Source organism: Triturus cristatus, chromosome 3_2 (assembly GCF_964204655.1).
Source record: "Triturus cristatus chromosome 3_2, aTriCri1.1, whole genome shotgun sequence".
Taxonomy (NCBI): domain Eukaryota; kingdom Metazoa; phylum Chordata; class Amphibia; order Caudata; family Salamandridae; genus Triturus; species Triturus cristatus.
In genome coordinates this window covers 154,970,958-154,991,023 of record NC_140584.1, presented here as the reverse complement: position 1 = coordinate 154,991,023, position 20,066 = coordinate 154,970,958, and the positions used below count along the sequence as shown (strand labels likewise).

General features: G+C 42.1%; 1 protein-coding gene across 1 annotated transcript in view; it reads right to left on the bottom strand.

The window, feature by feature from the left end:
* The window catches only part of STT3A (STT3 oligosaccharyltransferase complex catalytic subunit A), a 145,783-nt gene that overhangs the window by 31,590 nt on the left and 94,127 nt on the right, over nt 1-20,066 (bottom strand). Inside the window, exons 12-16 of the mRNA XM_085647394.1 lie at nt 19,124-19,279; nt 14,993-15,181; nt 10,704-10,820; nt 9,163-9,265; nt 3,454-3,642 (exon numbers count right to left, since the gene is read on the bottom strand). Coding sequence (XP_085503520.1) covers nt 3,454-3,642; nt 9,163-9,265; nt 10,704-10,820; nt 14,993-15,181; nt 19,124-19,279 — 754 coding nt within the window. The remainder of the gene's footprint in view (nt 1-3,453; nt 3,643-9,162; nt 9,266-10,703; nt 10,821-14,992; nt 15,182-19,123; nt 19,280-20,066) is intronic.

Genomic DNA, 20,066 nt, shown 5'->3' with positions numbered 1-20,066 from the left:
GACAAAAGGATCCTCTGTTAGATGCCGTCTGAAGCGCTCCCATAGATTTAGCGACTTCAGTATCCTTTTCCATTTTTTCTAACGCCTGACCAACGTTGGGGTCAAATATGTGTTTCTTATCAAATGGTGTGTTAAGGATAGATTGTCGGACCTAAAGGTTTAAAAACTGAAATCCTTAACCAAGCGTGTCTCCTAGGGAGGATGCTAGTGTTAACCTCTCTGGCTGCGGTGTCTGCTGCATCTAGAGCACAACGAATAGAGGACTTAGAAATTAGCTTACCCTCGTTCACCAAGTCTTGTGCTTTAGCCGTATGCTCGTCCGGGAGATATTGAAGCAATTGCTCCATTTCGTCTTAGTGCGCTCTGTCATATCTAGCTAAAAGGCCTTGGGTATTTGCAATGCACCATTGATTTGCTGCCTGAGCGGCTATGCGCTTACCAGAAGCATCAATTAATTTGGATTCTTTATCTGGCGGAGGAGCATCCCTTGAGAATTTGCTCTCTTAAGAGCATTGGATACGACCAGGGAATCGAAGGGCACTTGTCCCTTGATAAAAATGGGGTCGGTAGGTGAGGCCTTGTATTTTTTGTCCACTCTAGATGTTAAGATGCATGCTCTGACTGAGTCTTTAAAAAACTCATCAGCATGTTGCATCATGCCTTTAAGCATTGAAAGTGATTGTGATGACCTGTGTGTGGATGCTTAAGTCTCAAACAAAAAATCTTCCTCTAGTGATTCTTTGTGGAGCTCTACCCCATGGTAATGTGCAGCCCTGGCAATGAGTTCTTGGCGTGAAGCAATTGTCATCCGGAGGAGATGGTTTGGCCGGGTAAAGGTCTGGATCACTATCACCTCAGAGATCCGCTGAGTAATCTGTCCATGGATCGGTTGGAATATCCATCCCACCTCCATCATCTGCATTATCATCCTCATGATGAGACTGAGGAGAACCCAGCGGTGTAATTTGCAAAGGATTCTCAGGTGGTGACGGAGGTGCTGGAGGTGGAGGCGATGGTATATGAAAAGGACTTGTAGCCACAGACTTTTTCTTCAAGGGGATGTTAAAAGTGTCCTCTTCTTGAATTTTGCATTTCTGAGGTGCCTTTACGCGAATATAGCCAGTGTCTGGGTTAATATGGAGCCTCTTTTGCTTCGGATCGGTGGTAACGGAATAGTGTCTGCAGGGTTTGTAAGAAAACACTTCTAGCGTGGCTCACTGGAAAACCTCAATTTGGTTTAGGAAGCCCCTACAGAGAATAAGGTACCAGGTTGAACAGGTTACAAAATGGAACTGGTTCAGATGTGGAGCACTGGGAGAAAGAGTGTGTGTGCTTATGTTCCGATTGCTCTGGCTACAAAAGGGGACTTCTGGAGCGGAACATAAACTAAAAGAGGGGTCTCCCTTTTCTCAATGAGATGAGAAGCCAGTATTATCTTGGAATCATGCTCTATGATGGCTTTGAGTGCATAGCTACACATAGGTCACAAGAGGAGGCCTTGTTAGACACACTAAACCCCCCTAGATGGTATTTTTATGGGTTCCTTCCTTGACCTGGTACATGACAAAGCCAGAGAACTTTGGGGGAGACAATGTTTCAAAAAGGCTAGAGTACTGAAATGAATGTGCGTAAGAAATGAAGGGAAAAAAGCAAAACTCAGTTGCTCAATATCTTACATCGATGAAGAGGCCCGGAAAAAGAAAAAACAACTTTGCTGATTTTAGTAGTGCCCTATATGCTCTTCCAAAGTCACTTGTGTCCACCGATTATAATGCACCTCCTAGTGCCAGTGACAAATAACTACTGAAGATATTTTCCATATCCATTCAGTTTGGCACCTGGGGAGAAGTTTCATGTAAGGATGTGCAGAAGCTAATGACTGTTAGAACACATGTTTACCAATTGTACTACTATAGATTCATGTGCATTTTGCTGCCAACCAATGTTTGGTTTCAGAATGGTGTATAGAGATTTTAAAATTCTTGACAAAGGAAGTATACTACCACTATTTTGCTTTGGTGGGAGGTTGAGCTACTCTCAGGGGGCGCCATCTCCTTTTGTGGTGTGGAGAGAGGCAAATTTTGACTTGGTTAATTCCATTGGCTGATGCTTAAAATTCAGAACTATTTGGCTCCGTGAGATTTATGGTTGATAAATTACACCTTGCTGGAGGTCTGGTTTTGTCAGGACATGTAGTTTTCAAGCAGTAGGTATCAATTCAAGAGGCATGTCTGTAACAAGATGCTCCAAGGACATACATTCTGACATACAAATACCCAGCACATCTGTAACATATTCAGATCTGATTTATCCCAAGCATTTCTCCTCGACAGCTTGAATCTCAATTACAGCATCTTACACTTACTTGAATCTGTGTGGCTGTCAGGTTTATCTAGAACATACGAAGCTACAAAATTAAGTTAATCGCTTGTAATCCTAGTTCACCCTCATAACTGTGAATTCACAGACTATTGGCTAACTCCTGAATATATCCATTGAACAGCGAATGGGAGACTTGGTTGATAATCCTACTGATTGTACTAAACTGATATTATTAATTTCTTCCAACACTCACTACACAGCATTATGCGGTACCCTAATTGCAGCAATTACTTTATTGCACCAAAATGTGAACATCATGTTTGAGACATTTCCAGGTTTTGGTTCGTGATTAGAAATCATTTCTAGTGGAGAAAAGGAGTATTTGAAGTTTCCTTAAAAAACTAAAGATGCTTTGAAGAATTAAAAATATTGGTATGTACTGTGCTGACATTTAATTTGACATGGAATAGCATGAGCTTAGGAGATATTCAGGGGAGCATATCTCATACGGTTATACCTATTTACAATTAGAGATAAGATTTAACCCAAAGTTATGGAAGGCTGTTATTTTGGCCTACATCAATATACTACAAGCATGGTCTTGAATTCACTTTAACCCCTTCAGTGCCCATGACGAGATGGTCTCGTCATGGGCCGCGGTTGCGCTGTGCCCATGACGAGACCATCTCGTCATGAACCCCGCCCGCTAATAGAAAGCCCGGCACAGGGCGGGGAAAGGGCGGGGCACGCAAGAGGTTAAATGAATGATAAATAATGTCTGTTATTTGTTTGTATACATGAATGCAAAAAAGGTCAAAACAAATATTTTAAAAAAATAAATATTACATTTTCCTTTATAGGTGAGTGGAGAGGGTGGGTCTGATGTATCGATGCACGCTTTTGCTGTGAATCAGCTTTACACTGTGTCACAATGATAGACAAAACTGCACAAATAATGCTCTTCAATTTGATTGAATGTTTGTTAAGTCAGGGTGTGCTGGTAAACCAGAATGATCTGTCATTGTTCCTTTTTCGGAAAAATCCTACAAATATCCTGCCCATGAACAGCCATGAATGAAAACTGTAATCACACAGGTAATACAGATTTACACGAAATCGAAGAGTACTTACTAGCTTCTGTGTACACCTGCCCAAATCGATAATAGCACATCTTGTACATAAGGCAGTTGAGCAATACTGGGGAGCCCTCTCGATCTACACGAAACTCTCCTGTTGGGGTATAGTAATCGTGCTCCTTTATGTGCTTGCCAGTATCTGTGCTTCCCCCGATTCGCACCATCCACAAAAACTTGTTAATATCTAAATAAACAGAGAAAAAACAAATCTTCTATAAATGAGTTGAACAGCAAGTGTAACATACAATGCAAGTTTCTTCCATGCTCTGCTCTCCGCAAATTCCCAATTGGCAACACAGAGTCCCAATAAAAGTTCGAAATCCATTTATGGATTATGGTGGTGCAATCATAAGTCTGCATTTAAACTATGGTTTGATCATAACTTTGAAATTAGATTTACTTCTGTGAACTAAATTGCAAACAGCTCCCAGAATTCGCATACATTTTCACATGTGAATCTTGTCAAATATTTAATTGAGTAAAGAGCTTTGTACAGTACATAGGATACTTATTATGTCACACCTACCAGACAGTGCAAGCTCTCTGGTTGCAAAAGACATATTGGGAGCATACAAAGAAATTACAAGCACTTAGTCTTTCCATTCTTTACCACTGGTTGGTTTATTGTCACGCATCTGCTAAATTCTTATTCAATGGTTGTCTTTGACTTAGCTTATCTATCTTCCGTTTAATCCTCCCTTGGAGCGTAGTCTCTTTACCCTCTCACCAACTGGCTGGCTTATAACCTTACTAAGCTCACTTTTAGGGAACAAAGCACTCCATGAAAGTGCATGTGTTTTCCAGCACACTCCTTTCTCCCATGTGCTCCATTTCTCTCTTGTGTACTTCTCCCTGACCCTCTTAGCACTTGTGTTCTCCTCTAATCTCCCCCCACGCAGTTCTCTACATGCATGCCACTCCCCACCCCTCGTGTTTCTCTGTCCCTCGTACAATGCTTTTCCCCTCCTTGCCTCCACCAGCCCCCCGTTCGCTCTTTGATTAGCCCCCCACTTCCCCATAGTCTTAATTTTTGGATTTAGCTTTCAGGCTTACAAAATTATTTTTTGTTATTTACCAAGCCATGTGCTGTCTGCCATCTTGGATTGGTAAATAAACTTCTGGTACATAAAAAAATGAAATCAAATGGTACCAAACTTAATCCGCTGGCGCATACATGTGTTCTAATGCATGCATGATTATGTGAGAAAAAGTCAGATGCTTTGCAGCTTTAACAAGAGGCCTTGGCAAAACCAATAGGTCCCAAAGGTGAGACCTATTGACTTTGCTAATGCTTGTTAACATGAGTTTCTAAACTGCTTTCCATCAGCAACTGCTAAAAGCTGCCTGCAATAAATCTGTAAGTGGAACTCACTCATACACCTCACACCGATTAACTATAATTTAGCACGAACAGAGCAAAGCCATATTTTGCAAGTGTGTGGAAAACTCGCACAGCATTTCTAAATCTCATTACAAATGAATGCCATGTTAATATATGGCTGTAATGCCATCATCATTTATTGAAGACTGTGTTAAATCCACGTCTTTAACTTACTGATTGTATGGGACTAAATCCCAATTAATTAATGTTCACAAAAAACAAATTAAATCATAGCAGCACATTAACAGGGGTTAACAAAATCCATGAAGGTGATAAACCGTACAGAAATCGGTATTACCGATTAAATGCAGAACGAATGTGCAAATAACACATGCAAAATGTTTTTTAAAAATGGGGTTTTCCATTTAGTTACTAAGCTAATCATGCTCAAAAGAAAATCAAAAGCAAATTTAACTGAAAACAGGAAGTCAATGGAAAGTTACAGTGGGAGTAATTCACCACAAACAGTCTCAAAAGTATTTAAATGCATCACATAAAGTCCATTAATAAGAAAAATCAAAATATTTGATTAAAAAAAAAACACACTAAATTAAGGACACTAAAGCAATTTTTATTCAGCTTGCATAATCAACAAACCACGGCACAAAAAAATGAGACAACTTGGGGCCTGATTAACAAAGGTGAAGTTAGAACCAAAAGACTAACTTTAGACCCGAAATCTGATTTTACATCTGAAGCCTGATTTGACTCCTTGTGAGAAAGTGGTTTTCTGTTGCAGTACCTCCTTTACAAACGTTTTGCCTAGCTTTTGATGCAACTTTGACTGAAGTGTACTGGTCTCCCGCTGTCCATGTTCCCAGTACCAGTGTTCTTTCCCTAAAGCTGTATCCCAATTAGCAACTTCAGGCCCCCTGTAAGTCCTTAGTAAATTGTATCTCTGGTACTTGGGGCATTCCAATACTAGTGTTTTTTTCCCTAAAGCTGTACTACAATTTGGCACAATTCCCCTGGTACCATTTACTATGGCATTGGAACTGAAAAGGGTCCCTTCGGGACCCCTCACCAGGGCTGTGATAAATGCCACGGCAGCCTGCATGCCCTGGTGCAGACACAAATGACAGTGGACCATGCATACGGTCTGTGTGCAATGCCAACCAGCACAACCTAAGGTATAGGAAAGTCAATCCTCTAGTAGGCCTTACAAGCCCTAAGTAGGGTGCACTATATCTCGGGCATGGGCACATCTGCATAAGCAGATATTCCACTACATTATTTAACTCTAATCTTAATATTGAAGGGGCCAGGGAAGCCGTACATGGACTGGAAACTTCACAACTCGAGTTACCCCGAACCATGATGGCTTCACTGAACCCAGGAGTGTTTGGTACCAAACAATTCCTCTTAATAAACCCACACTTATGCGTGTTGGATTTATTAAAAAGTCGACTCAAAGGGCACCTCACCCTGAAAACCTACCCATCCTTTTCTGGTCTCCGAATGACTTTAAGCAACCTGCCACCACTACCACACAGGTTTCTGCACCCAGGGTTGTGAGCCCCTGCTCTCTGAAGCAGGAAACAAAACACATCCTGGGCGGAGTTGTCACACCTCCTCCCCAAGGATGAGCACCGTGCACAGAGTCCAGGAGTTCCCCAAAAGTGTACAGGGCTCAATGTAAAACTCTAAGTGCTCCATTTGAGGTAGTGCGGGCGAGCAGCCTTATGCATAACATAGAGGAGTGTAAAACATGTATTGCACAATAGTGATCAATAATGGACACACAACTCAAGAACGAGATCCAAACCAATTTTACTAAAACATACTTTGCATTTTATATTAAATTTGAGTCCAAGGTCTTTGTAATCAGTTAAGTACCTTTTTAAGTCAAAATATTTTTCACATTGAAAAATCGACACTTAGAAATGTTACAACACAGTCCAATGTTATCCTATGGGGAAAACCAATATTGCGGTTAAGCAGGTAAGTATTAAACTTACATTCCCAGTCTTTGGATCCAGCAAGGGCCAGGGGTCATGCAAGTACCAAATCTGCACCACCAGCTGCACAGGGGTGGCTGGATGCAAAGGTCAAAATGGGATTTCGCACCCATGCTTTCCAATGGAGACAGGGGATGCCTGGAGTCACACTGCTTGCAGGTAAGTAGACCGGTTGCAGGGGCCAAGCTGTGGGGGTTAGGATAAGCACAGGGGGAGCCACAAAGCAGCATCAAACCTACACCACAAGCGGCACAGGGGCGGCCAGGTGCAGGGTGCAAATTCAATGTCGGAGACCCAATGCTTTTCAATAGGATTTCTTCTATTGACAAAGAGGCTAAAGGCATGGCACTGGAGGTTGCAGGAGGAAGACCAACAACAGCAGAGTTAAGTTGGGATGTAGGGGCACCGTTGGTTCAGGTCACCAAGGCCCAGGGGCTTTGGGTGCAGGAGTGCCTTCTGACGTCGGAGTTTTCTTACTGGGGCCAGTCAGGGAGGGGGGAGGGGACCCCTGGATTCACACTGTAGGTGCCCTGTGAAGCGCAGGGGAGGTAGGCCAATGCTGGACACCAGGTCAGGATCGCTGGGGAGACTTCACTTCTTAGGTGAGTCAATCAGACTCGGGCCGTGGGCGTTGGGTGCAGAGTGGGCAGGAAACACGGATCTGCCTGGATCCCGAATCCTTAGAGTAGGTTTCTTAAAGACCGGTCTGCTGTCCACAGGAGATTAGAGTCTTTTCCAAAGGCAGCAGTCCTCCCAGGGATTTCAGAGGTTGCTGGCTTCAACACAGGTCACAGGTTTGCAGAAACTAGAGACAGGCTGGTAGGGCTGCCATCTGCTATCACCCTCAAAGAACATCCTCAGCGGCACTAGGGCGACCAGGTGCAGAGTGCTGAGGCCCAATGTTATCCAATAGGTATTGGGGGTTGCTCACGGGCACGACACTTGGATGTGGGAGCAAAGCTCTTAGGGTGTATCTTAGGGCAAAGGGGGATCCAATATAGCACACAAAATGCACCCACAGTGGCACTGTGGCGGCCGGGTGCTGGATAGACGTCAGGAGACCTGTTGGTTTCAATGGGGAAGCTTCGGTAAGAACAAACACTGCAGGCTCGGGCACAAAGATATGCTGGAAGCGAGCAAAGGTTGAAGAGGTAAGTTGGGATGTCCTGGGATGCCGGGACACCGTCGGTTGGGCCATCCAAGGCTGTTGGGCATCTAAGGGTGGCACAATATGTGCTCCAGTCCTTAGAGGCCTTACGATCATACCTTTCACAAGGGACTTACATGTGGCCATTGAATTGCCAATTGGGTGTGCAACAGTTCAATTTTAGGGAAAGAACATAGGCCCTGGGTACCTGGTTGACAGGAACCCAGTCCACACTTAGTCAAACATCAGGCAAAAAGTGGGGGGCAACCATGCAAAAAGGGGCATGTTCCTACAACTCCTGCACCGGAATCCGACCCCAAATGACACCTCTGCACCTGCGCCCCACAGCCCGAGGAAAACTGAACCAAGGATGTCTTAGTGCCCGAGGATCTCAAGAGTCGAGGCTCTCTGTGGGATCTCCCAGACTGGTCCCTAAATCCCAGCCTGTAGCATCTTTGTAACCGGACTGTTCTACCATTGAATGGACCCGACGCTGTGACGCACCTCTGCACTCGGATCCCCAGAGCCTCTCGAGGTGACCTGTTGGTGTGGCCTTAGACCTTACCCCACACTTACCTTAAGTCCAGAAGAACAGTCCTGCAAGTCGCTGACAAGTGCCTGAATGCTATACATTTTTCTTCCATAGGATAACATTGCCAGTCGGGAAAATGCACTGTGTCCATTTCTGAGAACTGTACAAATTCATAACTCGAAAAGTACTTGCCCAATTTGGATGATCTTGGTATCTAAATTTATATAATAGTCCATTTTATTTTATAGATTGGTGCTAGATTTCTTTGAGTGTGTGTCACGTTTACTGCCTTTGTGTGTGCAAGAAATTCTTAGCACTATCCTCTGAAATGCCTAACTGCTCGCCCACACTACCCTACCAAAAAGAGAGTACTTATGGGGTCATTTGTGCCTCTGTAATTCCTTTGGGGTTTGCCTGGACTTTCTGCACAGTGTACCTCATTTTGCTGCACTATACTGAGAGCCAGCTTTCTACAGTTAACTTTAAAACAAACTACTGGATTAAACAATGTACATTTTTCGCAGCATGACAGCAGTTGAAGTGTAGTTTGGGACAAGTGCTTTAGAAAAACACTCCTTCACTCATGCACTTTACCTACTGCACAACGTTCGTAACACTATCCAGCTCAATTTTCGCTGTTTGCCAAGTCTAAGATGAACATTCTAACAGCAACACATTCCCATTACCATCAGAAGAATATCCGGTGAGGCCGCCAAATATAACCAAGACGTAGCTGACATCAAGCTCCCTCATAATTTCATAAGCCTTCTCCTCAGTGGATGCCATTGCCTAAGAAAATAAAAGTAGAACATGTGACTGCTGACTGTACTGCCAACTAGAATCACACACAAAAGGGCCAAGGCAAATCACATCACCTCAAGGCAATGATGTTCTGTGCTTTAAATACAGGGCAGGCTCTTAAGGTTAAGTTACTTACCTGTGATCACATCATCATGTCCACCTTTGTCGTATTAATAAAATATTCCATTAAGCTGGAAGGTTTCATAAAAAAAAAAGCACATACACCAAGGTTCTTTTGTAGAAATGTCACCCAGCCCAATTCAGGGTCGATGTCAATGAGCTCCAGAAAAACTTCAAGTCATTGACATTTGAACCTTGTTAAAGATACTGGTCACCTTTTGGGGAGGTCACTGGATTGGTTAATATGAGGATAATGGTCTGGAGGACAACCTAAAGTAAAAGTAAACGATGTTTCCTTCTCCATCATGGAAACTACTAGCATTCAAAATGCTGTTAGGTATAGCAAACTGGACGAAGAACCCAAGTGAGAAGTTCACAAGAGAAATCAATCATCATGAGAAAATGTCCAGTCTCTTGAAATTTGTACATCACCACCAGGAAATCAATCCAAACCTATGAAAAATATTGCTGAACTGACATGGATTCCAAATGAGACACCTTTGCAGGTCAAGCACCACTGCACAAACGTTCCTGGTTACTAACCCTGTATTCACGAATACTCTAACTATTCTATATAAATGTTGAACAAACTCAGCAAAGAATTTATGAGGGAGAATGAAGTGTTACTTGAAATCATGGGTATCTTCTGAATTAATAAAATAACCCACCTCAGCAACAAGCACAGATGAAAATCAGTTTGATAGGGCGCTAAAGTGAACTTGCGTAACACTTTGAGCTTTCTTGTTCTTGGCAATGAGCACTTGAAAAGTGCAAAACTCGCCACTAGCATGGTCCTGTGGGACAGTAAAGCTCATCAACTTCTAAAACTAGCAAACCCTGACGAGTACAGCTTTTCTTAGCAGTAGATAATTATAATGGGCTGGGGGGGGGGGGGGGGGGGCGGAGGGTGCAGGGAAGCAGAAAATGTGTTTGAGATCATTAAAAAAAAAAGATTAGCTATGAGAACTTGTTTCAAGATCTCACACATAGTCAGAAGGATTCTAATCATCAGATATTCTAAGACGACCCCATAATCAGGAAACAAACACACCACAGAATTTTATTTGAACATTTAAAAAACAGTCTAATGCTAATCATAAGTGCGTAATTTATACATGGTTTACAATAAAGAGGTTACAATTAAATTTCTTCTTTTGTAAGAATATAGCATGCTAAATAAACAATTCTCCCAATGTTATGTACAATCTAATATTAAAATAAATATACAACGAAATCCAGAACCCTGCAAAGAAGTAAGCAGAATTATTGGTAATGTTCTTGTTAGATAATGTCTGGTTTTGCATACCTGTCCTACTCGGGATATATGAGTGTTATTCCAAGTATTGTTGTCCACTAAAATCGTTCGATTTGCCATCGCCGTGATCTGATACCCATAATCCCACCAAGACATGACCTTAGCGTCCTGAAACAATGAGTAAGTGGAATAGTTAGTACTTCAAAGTAAAAAAACGAAACAAAAAGCTATGCTCAATCACGACTTTTATTGATCAATTAGCTTAATTTAATTGCTTGTAATATTTTTTTCTGTATTATTTTGGCATTCAGCGCACGCTACAAACACAAAGTATATCCTTTATGCGAGTATTCTTCACATTAAAAGGTAAAAAGCATGACAATCAGTCAGGCGGTTGGCTACACTCACACCCTGACCAAAAGCACGCTATATTGGGGGGGAGAAAGAAAGAAAGAGAGAGAAAGATTATATATAAATATATATTCAAGACTTCCGTGGGGCAGTCGAAACGCGTCAGGCTGGGCACTTGCTTGTTAAGACTTTTTTGCACAGGCACGTTTTTAATCTGCAACAATAAAAGAAAAAAAAATATATATATATATATATATATTTTTTTTTTCCCCCAAAACAATGCCCGGAGGCCTATAAAAATACATCATCACGCAGGGAACTGTGGGAGCTGAAAACTCGTGTGCATTCAAACTGCCTCGGAGGAAAGAGCATGAATGCTCTGAAACGCGTCAGGCAGAGGGACAAAATAATCGGAATTGCACGCCTGTTCCTTTTGAATTAAAGGTTTGTGAAAATCACTGGCTGGAGGAGTGCGTTTCTTAATGCAAGGGCATGGCTTTGGGAATATATATATATATATATATATATCAATCAGACTCAGTGGGCATGTGCCGCCTGCCTGTAATGGGCCTCCGTGTGGTGAAGTGGGACATCGCAAGGCACTGGACTGCTGCTGAACCCCCGACCCTACAACTGATATGTGGCATGATCAATGCGCCGCAGATGGGAAAAAAAACTGTATAAAGCTTGAGAATGCCCATGCAAATACCATAAAATTTGGAATGTCTGGTAAGAACATTGAGGCGGAGGTTCATTACATGGGATGAAGATGAGACTATTGATGTCCTGTTGAGAACTTGAAACTGGTTCAAAATTAGCAGTTTGTGTATAATGTGGATATGTTACATAAAAAGCAATAAAGATGGATAAAAACATTGAAAGACCTAAAACACGTTGTTCCACCTGCTTATGGCTAATATCCTCTGGCACAGACCCACTAGCACATTCTTTTTCTCTCCATCTACCTACTCATATAGTCTCATTGTGAGACTAGGGAGCATGATGGTTCCAAAGGGCCTGCTGGTAAAAGGAGAGTCTTTTTGGTTCGTATCTTGTACATACTTCCAAATCCACCATACTGTTAATTTGTAATTACAGGAAAAAGTGCCAGTCATACAAAATAATGGGGTTGACAGCTAGAAAGAAAGCTGAATAATCAGCACAATCCTCACCTCATCAAGGTAAGAGAAATTGACATCTAATGTCAACCCAACATTCAACACATTGTTCCTATGGAGAGCAGGGGAGGGTTTTATTAGTGCCTACCTTACAAATCACCTCTGAAGGAATTTACCAGAGGAAATAAACTTAATCTGCCTTCAGCCTGATTGCATGAGCATGCCAGTTCTCCTGGTGCACATGTCTTACATAGAGGACTCATCGTACAAAAAATTGCCTATCCAACAAAGAAGACGTTGTCCCCACAGATAACAACATAGTTTTTTATGAAGCACAAGCATTTTGTGTGCGGTTGACAAGTTATGGAAGATTGTTTAAGTATATACGAAATAAATTATCTGGGAAAAAATCAAATGGAAAATATTCTAGCTCTTAGTCTGATATCAATTACTCAAGGAGTATTCTAGAAAAACAAAATAATAGAAATCCATTTCTGAGAAACCAATTCAAGAAAAACAAATATATAGAAAAGAATTTTGGTCAAATATAAAAGGAAAAATAAAAGGGCAAATAAAAAAACAAAGGAATATTAATTGAATGTGCCCAGTAGGCGAGGACGTATTAGCCTGGGAAGAAACACATTTGGACCACGTTGAGACTCATGTCACAAACATTTGCCTGTGATTGGAGCCACATCGTTTGAAAACAGACTGTTATTTGGAGGGCATCCCTGTAACACCAGGAGAAAAGACTTTTCTAAACAAAATACTTGACAAAACGTTGACAAAAAGGCCAGTATAAAAAAATTATTAGGGGTTAGCTCTTCATGGATCTGCGCTATCTGGCACGGAAAGGAAAGACCTTCGTCAGAGTGCCGTGGTGCCACCTAGATAGATACCGCATACGCCACTTCCAGCGCAGACGCTGCAGAGGCGAACAATGGCACGTACTGCCATGCAGGGGTAACTGCTTGAAAATTTGTGGATCCAGTCTGACATCTGGGGATAACTCTCTAGGGTAAGGGATCTGCGGCCAGGCGCCTCTATCAGAAAAACATGTCACATTTCAACAATATCAAGAATCTATTGGTATATCCACAAACGTGTGATCTCAGATGTGTGGCATGTACTCACAATAACCAGTTTGAATCTTCTGACACCTCAAAAGCAAATGTAATTGACAAAAGATACATTAATGAATGAATGAATCAAGGCACTGAAACGCTCACACTACCCGGTAGGTGTCTAGGGGACTGGTCTTGCCAACTAAAGCAGGAACATCTTCAGGGTTTTCTTAAAGAAAGCCAGGTTGCGCATTAGCTTAAACATTGGGGGGGGAAGTCTAAAAAGGTGGACCTTGGAAAGAAGAAACTATGCTTTTAGGGTTACAGTAGAATTGCCAACAGTCAGGACTCCTTAGTTTTCTGCTAGAATGATACCAAGAGACTTCTTTCACTAGATATTAGAGGGCTGAGATTTTTAACAGAAATCAGCCTAATTTAAAGAGCCCTCTCTCGCCTTTTAAGGGAATAGTCTACAAGGCCCACTACGTTGATCAAGTCAGTCAGTTTTCTTCAGACTATTTAGAAACCCCCTTAATCTCTAGGGGGCATATGTATCAAACGATTTTTTAATCGCAAACGCTGCGATTCGCAAAATAACAGCGTTTGCGATTAAAAAAAAAATCGGTAATCGGGATGTATGAGCCAAATCCCATCGCAAAATTAAGGAATTGCTAATTTAGCGTTCTTAATTTTGCGTAAGCATTTAAGAAATCGCAAATTGCGATTTCTTAAATGATATGTAAAAAGCACCCAAGTTGTGCGAATTATCCTTAAGAAATCGCAAGTTACCACCAACTTCCAGTTGGTGGTAATTTGCGATTTCCTTTCAAAAAGCACTTTTTTGAATTCTACAAAGTGCCACGTGGCGCTCATACATACCCTTAGGGCATGTATGTGCGCCATATGCACACACATGCTCATTTCAGGGGTGCATCAGGGTGTCATCATGACACCCTTGCACCTTTGAAATTATTCTCAAATTGCGATTAGCAAATTGCGAATCACTATTTCAGAATTACTTCCCATTCATTCCTATGGGCCTCCTGGCCCATAGGAATGAATGGGCAGGTATTCCTTAATTGCGATTTCGCAATTTGCTAATCGCAATTAAGGAATTTTAAGAAATCGCAAAAAGTTTGCATTTTTTTTAATACATCCCGTTTTGCAATTCTCAAATAGCGATTCTTTAAAAATCGCTATTTGAGAATCGCAAATGGTGATGTTGATACATATGCCCCTAAGTGAGCTACTTTCCAATGCATTCTTGTTTCTGTTGTCACTTCTGGGGCTGGAAGTTGTTTAGTTACCCACTACTCTTTGACAAAATACATCTTTGTTTCTCCAAAATGTACTTTGCCGTAACCTCAAAACATGGTCTCCTCAGAGCCTCAAGTCAACAAGGGTTTACCTCTGTATTGCAAATAACCTTTCCCATCAAACTTTTGAATGTTTCTGTCACATCTCGCTTTCATACTGGATAAATTAAGTTGGATCCAAAAGCTAGATTCAGCATCAGTCAATAGTTTTTGTGAATTACGTTCTGGCAGAATACAAAACATGATATTTTACCTTATAAAAACATGCCTTCAGATTGTTTTAACAGATTATTAGTTTGCTTGCATCGACCAAGTATTATTTTCAAACATAAGAACTTTAACCCTGCTACAGTCACTACAATACTGATTAGATCACACAAACAATGCTACCAAAATATTAAAAGTTACAATAACATTTGCCAACTTTTACTTAACATTTACCCAACATGAGGCTTCTACAGCTCAGAGGGAAAAAACCCTGAATACAGTACCTCTGGGGTATTGTGACGGAGCCAATAATATGCCTCACGAAAATCATCAAAGATGATTCTGCTGCCATCTCCACCTCGTGCTGACAGTACAATGGATGGAGAGGAATAGGCCTCACTAGTCACCCATGTAGAATGGAAGGTGTACGTTATTAGGAAGAACGCCATGACCAAGATCATCCCACTTGCAACCTATGGAAACAAACAATGAGACCAGGCTCAGCCAGGCTACATTTTATTTTTGCACAAACTGTGCTTGAATTGAGAGTTTGCCCGACATCACGTTTACAAGGTTCAACAACAACAACCGGTTTCAAATCAAGTTAATGGCTGTCTTTGTTAATATTTAAAAACACATTAGTGCACTTTACATGAACATTTCTACTTACATAGGAAAACTTTGTTTTTTTATTAACTGTTTGGGGAGGGCAGGGTCCTTGTTTTGCCCTCTAGGCATCTCTTTTGTACTCTCTGGGCCTTGCCCAGATTGTTATTATTTTACTTCTAATGCGATTCTGCAGGAAGCTGGCTTTTTATGTAGTGTACCAAAATGAGGTACACTATGTAGAAAGTCCATACAACCCTTATTGGCTTACAAGGCTTAAATTAATAATCTCAAATGCTCTCTTTTATGGTAGTGTGGGAAAGCAGTTTAAGCACAAAGGACAATGTTAAGCATTTGTTGAAAACACAGTCAATACATGAGACGCACTCAGGAAGAAACTTGAGACCAATTTAGAAAAATAACACTTTAAACAATTGTATACTCCAAGATTATCGGGTAAGTACTTTAGACGTGATCATATTTTACAGTAAAATAGTAGAAAATGACAGCTGTCAGTAATGTTATCTTATGGAGGAAACATACAGCATAGGTACACTTACAAACAACTTACAGGACTGCTCTTCTAGACTTAAGGTAAGTACGGGCCAAGGTCAAGAAAGCACCAAGAGTTCAAGTTTACCTACCATTGGGTGTCTGGGTGCGGAGGTGCTTTCAGGGGTGGCAGCCTCTAATGCTACACGCTAAAGTCAGTTATAGGAAAGAGCCCCTTTTTGAAATGGTCCCCCCCACTTTTTGCCTGGCCATTGGCGTGATTTAGACTGGAAGGGCACTGGGTTCCTGCTAACCAGGTTCTAGGTGCCAGATCTCTTTCCCAAAAACAATACAAATCTTTCCCAATTGACTATACTTTAAGCACTCTCCATATGTCCATAGTAAATGGTACCCCTAGTACCTAAGGCATGAGTTACTAAGGAGGGTCCCAAAGGGCTGCAGCACGAACCGTACCACCTTAAGGGACTCTTCACCAAACTCATGCAAGACTGTCATTACAGGCTGACCGTTTTGGTGCAAACAAAAGTAAGAGCCTATTGGTCAAACCATTGCTTCTGGAGCTCCTGGCTTGCCTCAAGGTTTTTATTGGCTTTCTCCATGTACTCGGCCATCCTGGAACAAAGGCCAAGCACAGTCTACTATATCCCGTTTTGGTTCTAGGAGAGGCTTCTCCCAGCATTTCCTTAGTGGACCTTCCACAGGATGGCCAAACAGAAGCTCAAAGGTACTAAAGCCTACTTCTTTGTGTGGCACCTCCCTGTAAGCAAAATGCAGGCATGACAAAAGGACATCCCATCTCCTACTGAGTTTTTCAGGGAGTCCCTTCCTTCCATAGACCCGTTTGATCTCTCAACCAGAACATTTGTTTGTGGGTGATATGGGATGGTAGACTTACAAGTCATCCTACACTCAGCCCACATGGCTTTTAGATACACAGACATGCAGTTACTGCCTCTGTCTGAAACAGTCTCCTTGGGAAAGCCCACTCTAGTAAAAATATTCATGAGGTCCTTAGCAACTGCAGGAGCGGTGACAGTCCCAAGAGGAATTGCTTTAGGATATCTGGTAGCATGATCCACTACCACCAGCACACATCTGTTTCCTGAGGTTGTTTGGGGGTCAAAGGGACCAACAATGTCAATGCCTACCCTCTCAAATGGCACCCCAACCACTGGCAGAGGAATTGAGGGGACCTTTGGCTTGCTACATATCTTGCCACTGGCTTGACAGCTAACATGAGCTGCAAAACGACTTCATTTTCTGGGACATACCTGGCCATTAGATATGGGTAACTAACCTACTGTAAGTCTTTGTCTGGCCACGATACCCAGCTAGGGGGATTTCATGTTCTAAAGAGAGTAAGACTTCGCTGTATTGGTGAGGCACTACCACTCTCGTAGCGGCACCAAGATTGGGGTCTCTGTATACGGGAGTCCCTCGTCCAAATAGGTTCTGTTGGCGCCACGGACATCTCCCCGTTTACGGTCATCAGCTTGCAGTCTCAGGCTCTCAAGAGTGGGACAGCTATTCTGTCCCTGGCAAAGATCTTCCATAGAGGGTCCCCCTGGGCCTAGGAGTTCTGCCTGGTAAGTCCCAAATTCCCAGGGCTCAGTCCCTCAAGAGCAGACAGGTCTTCTCCCTAAAGAGAGGGGACCTGAGCTTTTTTTCTAAGTCTTCTTGCATGTTCTCTTGTAGGTTTGGGTTCCAGGCCTCAACGACTTTTTTTTTTTACCCTGGGCTTTGCACTGTGCTCTAGTTTTCACACACACCCATTCAGGTATTCCCAGTATGGCTGCATGGGATCTTAGCTCTAACTCAGCCCATGCGGAAGTCTGAGATCATTTCAGCAAAGACGTTGCTCTGCTGATCAGGCTAGAGTCCCTTGGATCCATCGACTTAGAATGGGCGGCAGATCCTTTTATCTCATCTCAACTGGAACAAACTACTGAGAGATCTACGCCTAACCAGGGATCGCTCGGTTTTCAAAAAGAAACTGAAAACCTGGATTTTCACACAATCTGATTCATTTTTTAATTTGGTGCCGTACATCTTTAGCGCAGGGACACTCTTGAGTAGCTTTGCGCTCTACAAATTGTTATAACATAACATTGGAATTGCAGAGGACATGACCACCTTGTTTTGGCTAGTAGCCCCTTCCCATTCTAAGGCCACCATCGTCATGGGATGAACCTTGGTATGATTATCAGCACCGATGACTGGATAACTTTGTCCAGTAAAGTACTGTTCTAGAGATATCGGTTTATGCAGTTCCCGTGGTGACACTTGGAAATGTATCCCTCATTGCTTCTACTCCAACCCCACTGAGAAATATATCAGCCTGGCTGATGAACAGTGATACCCTGAAACCGATTCTAGGATGCTTGCTTCAAGTCCAGAGAGGGCCTGGCCTGGCAGATCGGGCTGGACTGTTCCCATGGGTCTAAACTGTAATGGCGTGGCGTGCAAAACAAAGGATGAATTTAACCCAGATCTGTGACTGAGGGTGAATCTTTGATTTGTTCAGCATTCAGTCCATCATCTGTTCTTTTTGCAGAAATCACCAGGTCGGTATGTGCTCCTGTTACTCCACTCGCACCATACTGTGCCAGGCCAAACATCAAAGAGACCCTGAACTCTCATGCGAGTTCCTGAACAAGCAAGAGACCTCGTAAGAATTTCAAAGGTGCACAACAGTCTCATAAATAAGAGATGGCTAGGTTAAATTATAGTTTAAATCTAGTGCCAGCCTGGTTTCTCCAAGTGCAGAAACAGAATACAAACAGAAAAGGGAGCTATTTAGCTGGTTTGCATAATACTAATAAAATTCATATTCCATTCTATACAAAGTCTAATACTGATTTGACAATCTATTTATTCCATGGGATACCTGTGCTGCCTGAACCAGATGTTCAACCCCTACACCATCCCCCAAAAGTAACCCCTGAATGTGCAATCACATTACCCCCCTTAAATTCAAAGTTTAGAAAGTGGGTTTTTGGCATTTTAATGGCCTTGTAATAATTTTCTACATTCCCAGGCACAGCAACATTATTAGTTGTTAGAATTGCCTGTCCGCTCAAGTTGAACAGGCCTACAGACCTGGCATGACACATTTTTCTTTTACAGTTTCCTTCCTCACACATGGTATTAAAGATAGTTCACAAGATAAAAGCACTATTGCAATTATTACAACCTTTACACTTCTACTTTTTTCAACATAAGGCTGGCTTGAATAACCAATTCTTCATCTGACAAACAAAACAATGTGCAGATCTTGAACTGCTTTATAACTTCACCTCGTTTTTGATAGGATAGGTAGAATCCTGCTGCTTTTTTGTTTTCTTATCCGGCCTGCTAACATCCAGGTTCTTCATATACGTGGAAAGCACTTGAGAAACACCAATGCCTGAGAGGATGCACATAACTGGGGCCAAGACCAGCATCAGACGCACCTATTGTTATTGAAACACATCTTAGTCATTGTGTACATAATTACCAACAGGGCTTTGAATACAAAATAATTAGTTTTCACAAGAATACTACAGTCAGCGCTGAAATAAAAGCAGCTTATGGTATTTTCTGAACTACTGTGCTTCTATGTGTTGGTGGGAGAAAAAACAGATTGTTTGCTACGGTTTGTAGGAGCAAGCCTGAGTCTAACCGAGCTGAGGTGCAATGGTGCCCTGCTTCTACTTTGGTAGAGTTCCTGCGATGCAATACAATGCTAAAGATAATTACCCACAAAAAGTCTGCCCCTTTCCCAGCCTCTCAGTGAAACTCAACTGACCCTGCATGGATTAGCAGACTTGAAACATCATAAAAGCCTGAGCTTTCCCATTTCTTTGTTGCACGCTTTTTGGCATTTTTTTTTTCTCTACTACCCGATCAGAATGGCCGTCTCTATTCAAATTTATTCTTCTCCTCTCAGGGAGGTCTGCAGAGAGAAGAGAGCGTCCCCCTCCCATACTAACCAATGTAAACAAAGCAGGAGCGAACCCAAGCAGAGCCTGCTACAGGCATTCAGCAATATGGACTATCAGGCTTTGCAGAGAATAAGTTGCAATGTTGGATACAATGTGAGAATAGGCACGACCGACCTATGGTGAACCTCAAACTGCCTATCTCATTCATGGCCACACTGTATCTTTTAGAAAGGAGAAGAAAAAAAAAACCCTGTTCAACTGCAGAACTAGCCTAAAAATACTCATTTTCATACCAATCTGATTCATTCAAGAATTA